At 42.7% G+C, this 10752-nt stretch overlaps 1 protein-coding gene across 1 annotated transcript; it reads left to right on the top strand.

The window, feature by feature from the left end:
- Positions 1-207: 207 nt before the first annotated feature.
- On the top strand, positions 208-8308 carry gucy2d (guanylate cyclase 2D, retinal; the record flags this gene model as incomplete). The annotated part of the gene is made up of 18 exons (XM_080530280.1): positions 208-1027; positions 1469-1770; positions 2093-2465; positions 2575-2659; positions 2797-2902; positions 3053-3178; positions 3482-3565; positions 3708-3884; positions 3984-4140; positions 4236-4385; positions 4631-4779; positions 5138-5301; positions 5491-5683; positions 5868-6042; positions 6684-6782; positions 7582-7676; positions 7800-7885; positions 8224-8308. The coding sequence occupies 18 exons, from the start codon at positions 208-210 to the stop codon at positions 8306-8308; spliced, it is 3426 nt and encodes a 1141-aa protein (XP_080386406.1).
- Between the last annotated feature and the right edge of the window lie 2444 nt (positions 8309-10752).

The raw sequence follows: 10752 nt of genomic DNA, 5'->3' as shown, positions 1-10752 counted from the left end.
TATTTTATTGCTCTCTACTCTGCTCTGGCTGATCCATGGGTGTAGTGATGGATGGGAGTCTTGTGGTAACCTTTCCAGCTTTGGGCTAGTGCCCTCCTGAGTGCCAAGGGGCAGAATCCCTTCCACAAATACACTCTCCCAACACGCTCACTGTCTACCCATCCAGTCCTCTTCTGTGTCTGACCCTGATAGAAGCCCTGTGGGGAAATGGCAGCTCACAAAAACTCTAGTTTCCTCCTCAGCCTCTCCAACCACCCACGATGGCAGCAGGAGCCCTCACGAAGAGAGAGAAAAGGTCAAAAGCGGACAGAGGGAACAAACAGAGTGAACAGTTCTTCGCTAGGTGCTCCTACGTTGTCGTTCCCACTGCTCCGCTCCAAAAGCTGGAAGAGCAGCTGGCTTCTGGTCCCTCTACTGATGGCCACCTATCTACCCTGTGAAGCCTGGGGTGCCACTTTCAAGGTGGCCATCGTTGGGCCCTGGACGTGTGACCCTTTATTTTCCAAAGCCCTCCCTGACCTGGCAGCCCGCCTGGCCACCAGCCGCATCAACAAAGACCCCTACATCAGTAAAGGCTACTGGTATGACTACACACTGGTCAACGAGGATTGCCAATCTTCCCGTGCACTTGCCCGCTTCGCTGAATTGGAAGGCTATGGTTCAGCTTTCCTTGGCCCAGCTAACCCAGGCTACTGCTCCTCAGCTGCCCTGTTTGCGAAAAACTGGAATAAGGGACTTCTCTCTTGGGGCTGTCTGAAACCCAACATGGATGAAGTAACATACCCCACGTTTTTGCGACCCTTGCCACTGTCCGCACGTGTTCTGTTCTCTGCGCTGCGTTTCTTCCGCTGGGCTCATGTGGCCATCATCTCATCTGAAGGGGACCTCTGGGAGGCTACCGGACATGAGCTGGCCGCCTCACTGCGCACCCTGGGCCTGCCCGTCAGCACTGTGGTCACCATGGAGATGGACAAAGATGGGCCTCGCAGGGCCCTGGAGCAGATACGGGCGGCAGACCGTGTCAAAGGTGTGTATCAGAATCAGAATCAGAATTGCTTTTATTACATCTTACTGTACAAGTACACAAGAGTAAAATTCTTTGGCTTTGGTTCTTCAACATTGTGTATACTTGTGTTTGTGTGTGTGTGTGTGTGTGTGTGTGTGTGTGTGTGTGTGTGTGTGTGTGTGTGTGTGTGCGTGCGTGCGTGTGTGTGTGTGTGTGTGTGTGTGTATGTGTGTGTGTGTGTGTGGGGGGGGGGGGGGGTGCGTGTGTGTGGGTGTGTTTATGTATGAGTGATGAAAGGAAAGATACACAAAAAAGATGTCCTGTGACGATAACAGCCTCATGCTATTCCAGTGACCTTACCCAAACACTCATATCTGACTAATATGTGTCTCTCCATTTGCCCTCTATCTCCTTCCCCCCCCTCCTCCCCTCTCTCCCTCTCCTTATCCTCTGTCTCCCCAGTGGTCATTATGTGCATGCACTCTGTATTGATTGGTAGTGATCCCCAGTATCAGCTCCTGACCAATGCCATGGACATGCGCATGATAGACCGTGGATATGTTTTCATCCCCTACGACACCCTCTTGTACTCACTGCCCTATAAGAATACATCCTACCCCATCCTAGCCAATGACACCAAACTGCGACGGGCCTATGATGGTGTTCTCACCATTACCATGGATTCTGGTGAGCGCAATTTCTATGAGGCCTTTAAAGATGCTCAGACCAGCTATGAAATCCGCAGCAGCACCCCACCAGAGCAGGTGAGACGTCCTGAGAAACGGACACTGAGGTATTCATCTGGGGAAATGGGAAAACTGTCCTCTTGTAGTTGGAGCTGTAGTTCTTGATCTTTGTTCTGTAGGGTTGATACAGCAGTCCAGTATTGACAGTGACTAGTATTTTGTCAGTGCTTTACCACCTCTGTCCTTATCTGTTTTTCTATTAATGTATAAACACAATATATGATTGTCCTACCATCCCGATCAGACCCCAGCTTGTCAGTCCACAACAGTTTGAAGCCAGTTTTCAGTGATGGCCTGTCTGATCAATGATGCATCATCACCACTTTTTCTCCTCTCGTAGGTGTCTCCATTCTTTGGCACCATCTACAACATGTTTTACTTCCTGGCCATGTCTGTAGAGCAGGCCCGTTTGTCCGAAGGTCGCTGGGTGTCGGGGGACGTACTTTCCAAGAGCAAAGGAGGGTTTGAGTTTGAGGGCTTCAATCAGCCCCTAATGTCGGGCTCCGAAGGGGAGGGCATGCAGGGGCGCTATGTGGTCCTGGACTCAAATTCCATTGGGTCCAAGCTTTACTCAACACATGTTCTAGAGGCTCCCCACACATACGGCAAATTTGGGGCACTCAAGTACACTGGCCGCTCCATCCACTTTGCAGGCAGTACACCCAGCCGTGATTCCAGTTGCTGGTTCAGCTCATACTTTGCCTGCAGTGGGGGTGAGTGGTCTGGCTATTTGGTTAAGGGTTGAGGGAAAAGATGTTAGAACGAGTCTTTAAGATATTCTTATCAATGTCCTCTCAAGGATCTCTCTCTCGTTCTCTTTAGGAATGAATGGAAGTACTCTCTTCTTTCTGTTCCTTCTGTTTGCACTGATTGCTGGAGGTGGTGCTGCCCTCTTTATCCACCTCAGGTATGTCAAGTTAAAAACCAAGTACAGTAGGAATGTGTCATTGACTAGTCTCATTTGATTGTCGTGAATATACACTGAACAGATTTGTGCTTGTGTACTGCATGTTGTCCCTCATGTTTTCATTTGTGTCTGGCTAGGCGACATGGCCAAATTGGCCACTTCTTTGGAGGAGGGGGAGGAGCCTGTAAGATAGTTCTCACTCTGGATGACCTGATCTTCATCAATACACAAATCAGCAGACGGGTCAGTTGGAGGCTTTTAGCATAAATCCTGGTTGTGTTATGAGTGTGAGAACTTGTGACTTTTACATGCCTGTGTGTCTGAATTATCCTACTTACGAAAGAGTATCTATTCTTAACTTGCTCCTTGCTACTCTCCTTTCTCTCTGAGTAGAAGCTGAATGAGGACAGTGTGATGAAGAGCCAGCTGGATGTGGATATGAAGACCCCACGCCATTCAGTGTCTGGGCGCAGCTATTTGGCCACCACACCTGACACCTCAAATATTGCTGTCTTTGAGGTGGGTGATGTCAATCTCCCCAGTGGGAGGTCTCAAACTGAACCCAGTTGGATAAATGATTAATTTGAGACATCCAGCAGGTAGGAGACCTGCACAACACATATCAATGCAAATATCAGTGTATTATAGCTGATGTAGCTGACATGACTCAAAAGTCAGTGCTATCTGGTGCCATGCAGGTAGGATATGTTGACACTGGTATGTCTGTCCTAATGGACAATACTTTATCTCTCTGTCCCTATTCCTGGCATTCTTGGTTTCTTTTAGATAGACAATCAATAACATATTATTTGCTCCTCCCAGGGTGACTGGGTTTGGTTGAAGAAATGCCCCAATATCAACTCTATATCAGATGTCAAGGAGAGCACTCAAAATACCTTTGTCAAGGTGAGAGAGTGACAATGACTGATTGAGAGTTTGTAACTAACTGAGTGATAAATGAGAGAATACGTGGTTTTGTGTAGCTCTGTCTGCACTGTGCATCTCATACTCTGTCTCACCTTGTTTGTCCTTATTCCTCCACTCTCAGCTCAGGGACATGCGGCATGAGAACCTCAACCTGATGCTGGGCCTGTTCTTTGACTCCGGGATCTTTGGCATCGTGACGGAGCACTGTACCAGGGGCAGCCTGCAGGACCTTCTCAGCAACGAGGAGATGCGTCTTGACTGGATGTTCAAGTCTTCCCTGTTAATGGACCTGATCAGGGTGAGAGAGAAAGCTTCTACTACATTATGTTTCATCTCTCACTCCATCTCTCACTTTTTCCTCACTTCTCATCATTTATAAATATTTCTTTCCTCCCAGGGAATGAAGTACCTGCACCATCGTTACATTGTCCACGGGCGCCTCAAATCCCGTAACTGCGTCGTGGATGGCCGCTTTGTGCTGAAGGTGACTGAGTATGGCTTCAATGATATTATTCAGAGCCAGAACATCTCTTTAGTTGAAGCCCAGCCTGAGGGTAAGATGAATGCTTTTGTCGTGTTTTGTCTACTTATATGATCCTTCATCATTCCTTCGACAAAAATATGTGACCAGTAAGTATAAACTTTTCAGATCTGTTATGGACCGCACCAGAGCTGCTCCGAGACGTAAAGCTCCAGGAGATGGGAACATACAATGGTGACGTGTACAGTTTCGCCATCATCATGCAGGAAGTCATTGCTCGCAGTGTTCCTTTCTGCATGCTGGACATGCCACCCAATGGTGAGACACCAGGGAGATGGCCATGGGAAGGGCTTGACTGAGAAAGCAAAGAAAAAAGACATATAGAAAGTGTAAGAAAGTGTAAAATTAATGGTGCTGAGAGGGTGGTGTAAGATACTGCAGGAAATAAATCATTGCCATGATTAAGCTTTATTAGCAAATAGACACTTTGAGGGGATTGTAACCACTGAAAAAAGGCTGCAAAATGGGGTACTAGAATGACATGTGTGTGCATTGTTTGACAGAGATAATCAGCAAGCTGAAGTCACCACCTCCACTGTGTCGGCCCTCTGTCTCAGTGGACGAGGCGCCGCTAGAAATCATCCAGATTATGAAACAGAGTTGGAGTGAGGAACCAGAGAAGAGACCCACCTTTGAGGAGATCTTCAGACAGGTCACACACATAAACATAATGTATACATGCACAACGACATACTGTACATTCCAGGGGAGGCTAGCAGAGGTAGAAATCAGGCTCATTGTAATGCATGGAATGGACATGTGTTTGATACCATTCCACATTCCATTTCATGCATTACAATGAGCCTGTCCTTACAATTTCTACCTCGCCAGCCGACCCCTTGTCCGCCAGCCACCCCTTGTCCTTACACACACACACACACACACACACACACACTGCTCCTATGGGGTCGAAATGTTCATTGTAAAAATGACTGCAGTATTATACTCTCTGTGATCTCGCTACTGTCTCCTCTCACTAGGCTTATGTTCGTCCTCTGTTTCTCCTTTAGTTTAAGAGTGTGACCAAGGGAAAGAAGACCAACATCATTGACTCCATGCTGCGCATGTTGGAGCAGTACTCGTCCAACCTGGAGGATCTGATCAGAGAGAGAACAGAGGAGCTGGAGGTGGAGAGGCAGAAGACTGATCAGCTGCTGGCCCAGATGCTGCCCAAGTAATTATTACTTATTAATATTAATTATTATTATTAGGCTCTCTCTCCTTATATAACATAACAGTCTGTATGTGTCTATTTGCAAAATCCCAATAAATTGAAACCGGCATGATTTGTGTAAAATCTAGAATATATTTATTATCTAAATTCAAATGTAATCTAAAAATCCACTCCCTTGCCTCTCCTCAGGTCTGTGGCCCAGGCACTAAAGACAGGCAAGCCTGTCAAACCAGAGCATTTCTCTGAGGTGACCCTGTACTTCAGTGATATTGTGGGATTCACCACCATCTCTGCCCTCAGTGAGCCCATTGAGGTGGTTGACTTACTAAATGATCTCTACACACTATTCGATGCCATCATTGGACGGCATGATGTCTACAAGGTGAGAGTCTAAGGGTCCAAGGGGTTGTTTCAAACTAACACTATGTCTGTTTGTTCATGACTCTAACCCTAAACATTGTGTGAGTGTGAGTGTGAGTGTGTGTGTGTGTGTGTGTGTGTGTGTGTGTGTGTGTGCGTGTCGATGGGTGGCAGTACGTGCATAACTCTTTGTGTGTGGGTTTCAGGTGGAGACGATTGGAGATGCTTACATGGTAGCCTCAGGAGTTCCCAATCGTAATGAAAATCGGCATGCAGCCGAGATGTCAAACATGTCTCTGGACATCCTACACTGCATTGGGACCTTCAAGATGAGGCACATGCCTGACGTCAAGGTCAGGATTCGTATCGGCCTGCACTCTGGTGAGCAGCCCTCCTTTTATTTCAGATTTCTTCCATCTTCCATATCTGATCATATCTGAATATGCTTTATTTCAAAAGTAGGTTTATTGTAACGATAAAGATAAAGACAGACAATATACACACAGATACACACTGATTCGATTGTGAATTACACATATCAAATCAGATTAAAGAATGAACACATGGAACATGGCAATTAACATCATCTGGCTGTACAGGTTGTTAAGAGCAGAAGACTATTTTTACCTGATCCTTGTCTGGAACATATTCCAGGAACTGTGAATTGTCCTCCACTTACTTCCTGTCATCCAATTAGACACTGCATAATTCTTGTCCCTTGTTACTCTGTCCTCCGAATTAATATAAGAAGTAACATGTTTGGCAGAAAGATACGGTTTATTATGATGAAGAACAGCCAAAACATGCAATTGAATCCATTGTATCCATTATATAAAAGCATTTGACCCTAATGGGTGCAGAAAACAGAGACAAGATGTGTTCAATGATATTTCAATGTGGATAAGGACTGATCATCTTTTATCAAGTCATCATCCGTGTGTGTGTGTGTGTGTGTGTGTGTGTGTGTGTGTGTGTGTGTGTGTGTGTGTGTGCGTGTGTGTGCGTGTGTGTGTGTCCACCAGGCCCAGTTGTGGCTGGTGTGGTGGGTCTGACAATGCCTCGGTACTGTCTGTTCGGAGACACTGTCAATACAGCCTCTCGAATGGAGTCCACAGGGTTGCGTGAGTACCTGACATTAGTTTATTTCCCAGAAACTACTGAACTCACTGTGTGTGAGTGCTCTAATAAAGGACAGGTGTATTGCAGTTTGTATGCATGCAACAAGGGGCTAAAGGAGGTTTAAGGTGAGCAGTCCTTTGTAATCCTTTAAGACTATCAGCAGAATTAGTGGCCAAAATCAGGGTTTAATAAAAATGTCCTCCAGGAACGAGCTTGTCTCAGGTACCCTTTCATTACAATTTATATACCACAATTATGATGGTATTACTGAAATCAGATTTAAATAAGTGTTGGAATTTGTGAAATAATTGTATTTGTAACAGTCTGAAAATGTTACTTATGCTTGGAGTGATGATATTTAACAGTCCAAAAATTACCAGTCAAATCTAAAGACGACAATTTCTTATTTGCCTGCTGGCAAGTACATTTCGAGTGAAGGGCTACTATGCAACAGCTAGTGACAGAGAAGAGCACACATACATCTCCCATCTACTCCCATCTAGTGGCAATAAGAATAGCAACACAAACACAACACAAGAGTGCAAGGGCGATACTGTTTGTATTAATAAAAACATTGTTAGAGAACCTTTATGAGAGTAGAACAAATGTTGTACCTCATCATTATCATCATCATCATCATCATCATCATCATCCATATTACTTCATAACCAAAGCAATAAGGACGTAATACTGAGATTTTGTATAGTAAATTAATAATGTTTAAGGACTACATTAAATGAATTCAACACCTCTGAAAATTGTATGACTAACGTTGCCTTTGTTGTTTTTGGGATATCATAGCTTACAGAATCCATGTCAACCAAAACACAGTTGATATCCTAAGAGCTTTGAATCAGGGTTACAAAGTAGACTCCAGGGGCTTGACAGAGCTCAAGGTAAACACACACACACACACACACACACACACACATACACACATCCATTTCATAAACACACACACAGAACATTTTAATTAAACTGCCATGTCTTCTCTAAATCCCCATTTTCTCATTTCTTAGGGAAAGGGAATTGAAAACACATACTGGTTGGTTGGGAAAGATGATTTTAATAAGCCGCTGCCCATACCACCAGACCTTCAACCAGGGTAAGATTCAACCTGCCTGTATCTTTTCCTTCTGCTCACCTTGTCTGGCTTACTTTCCCTGGCTGTTTTGTGATGGACATGCTGTAAGCTGTCCCACTGTGAATGTACAAATCAAATCAAATGTTATACTTCCGTAATTGATATAGTTAAATGCCTTGGAATCTTGCTCCTCGATCAACAACACTCAACAACAATCAGCAAATCAACAATGCAATATAATATAGTAAAAATAAATAATCATAATAATAATAATAATAATTACATATACGGTATTCATAATGTCTGTTCAAAAGTGTGCCAGTTCCAGACATTGAGCTCTTTGACTTGTCTTTCCACAGGTCAACCAGTCATGGTATCAGTTTGGATGAGATTCCTGCTGACAGAAGACAAAAATTCCTTGACCGGCAGAAAAAGATGGGCTAGCCTATGGTACATGATTAAGCACTAAATAATATCAATGAATCATCAATAATGGGCATATAATAATGAGTTTACAGCAGTAACAGTAACTTTAGTCCAAAGGTAACATTGCTCAACCTATACAAATAAGTTGTGCTCCTTTATACTGTATTACTCATTCAAGTGTAACATACGGTATCATTTTGTCACAGATTGTGAGGCACAATCTCCTCCATCAACCTGCAGAAGTCAAAGACCAAGAATAGAGTGGGTTGGTTGTCAAAGACCCAACAGAGAGGGTTGGTTGGAAGGGAGGAATTGGCATGTGTCCTATCAAGAGCCCCGATCCTCCACATTGCACAAATAAGCCAAAGTCAGACAGCACAAATGTTTAATACATCACATTTGTTGCACAGCGCAAAGATCAGTTTAAATAAATTAAAAGTATGCGCAAGCATGGGAAATAGGAGGGATAAATAAATGGGGTATTATGGTCATGTATAAATGAAAGATGTATTGATGTAGAAGTCATAGAGAATGAATGCATCACAGGACAAGCATTGTAAGTGATGGACTCTTGCTTAAAAACCTTTTAATGATCACAATATCATGTGTGTAATATACTGTACGTATATACTGTCTATTTTGTTTTATAGACATATTGGAGATATTTCATTTCAAACAGTATCCAAACAGGACTACAGTATATGCCAAAGGGTATATTGACATTTTGACTTATCAAATAAATGTATTGTAACAATCACTGTCCCCAGAAATATTTTTAAAAGTAAACATTCACTTCCGCTTCAACAGCTCTCTCTCTTAAATCATGCAACATTTGTGTTATCACTGTATTCATGTTGTTATTCAGTCAAATTCAGGTATTTCTACACACGTTTGTTTTGTGATATTTATACCAATATCACACTTTTTTTTTTAATGAACTGTACATTTCTTAAAACATGAAGTGATATACATTTTTATTACAGCAATGAAATGGCTCTAACATGGGTCATGTCAACAGTATGCTGGCTTCTATCCAAGCTCTTTTATGCCCCATGTCTCTTGTTCGAGGTATTACATTAAACAGCTAATGTTTTATTGGAATTAAGAGAATTTGTTTATTCTGAGATTTGGTCACATTGTGCTTGTGTAAATAAATAACGGTTTTAGTGATGTCTATGTGTCATTTGTTTTTTATACTTTAAAGGGATAGTTCAGCCACACAAAATCCCATGGCTTGGTTCCTTACCCTCAAATTAGTCTATGGACAAGAACAAACACATTGGTTCTGTTTATCTGGGCACTGTAACTAACAGCTAATTGTTAGCATGTTTAACTAAACCCCAATGCAAGTAAATTGACCCTACGTTTTGTTTTTTGGAATCCCCAAATGATCTAAAATTCCATAAGGAGAGTCAATTACTTGATTTAAATGACTGAGATGATTTGAGCATGATATTTCAAACATGCTAGACTTGAATTGGATGTTGGTTAAAAATGCTAACGATGAGTCTATGAAGTCAATATAGCCAACAACTTTCAAGGTTAAGGAACCGAATGTTATTTTGTAACCCTTTAACACTGCTGAAAGTAACAGTCTAACATTAACCCTTTCAAATCTTCATGTGTGTAGTTCAGTAATATATGTTTATTTAGTGGTATTCTGAATGAGATTTGTAAGGGAAAATTATTAGTTTGATAAGACATGTTGTCATTTTGTCATTGCTACTCTTGTAAAAGTCACTGAGTCAGACTGTCTGGGCAGAATAGACATACAGTACTTAAACGACCTCAACCTCTCCAACAATGAAAACAGTTTGTCTACTAGAAACTTGACATTGGCTAGACAACAGACACATTTAAATGATCACAAAGACCTAATTGATTTCTAGTCTCTTAACCTGCACCTAAAGAGACTGAGCAATCTATTTATCTAATCTATCTATAATTGTGATTCCCCAGGCCCAGTACTCTAAAACCAGACCAGACCAGTTCGTGGCCTTTGCATCCCCTTTTCCACCTTTGTGTCTCTAAGAGAAAGTGGGGGTCAATCCCCCATAACCTCTTCATAATTTGCATCACAGCTAGCCCCTCCTCACCACAGATGCGGACAGGAAATGCCTGTGATTGGCTTGAACCTTACCTGAGGACGGGTTTGTTACCTGTGTATAAAAATTCATGTTTCCTCTATGTCTGGACTTTTCTGAGCAGACGTTCACTGTCAAGACCTTGTCTGACATGCTTGTAAACTGTTCTCCTTTTGCAAAAGACAATTAAATACCTTACCTCTGTACAATTTGAAGAAACCAGGCTACCTTTCTCTATTTTATATTTAGATACTTAACTAACAGTTTACACACAGATCTTATACAGGCATCATACTCTGTATAAAACCCAATCTGGTCATATTTGCTAATTTCTATTCACATTTCAAAACCCTTCTTATAGGCCTATATGTTCCTAAT

The sequence above is a fragment of the Nansenia antarctica genome (genome assembly GCF_963989245.1).
Source record: "Nansenia antarctica genome assembly, chromosome: 4".
Taxonomy (NCBI): domain Eukaryota; kingdom Metazoa; phylum Chordata; class Actinopteri; order Argentiniformes; family Microstomatidae; genus Nansenia; species Nansenia antarctica.
This window is presented reverse-complemented; position numbering and strand designations above follow the sequence as displayed.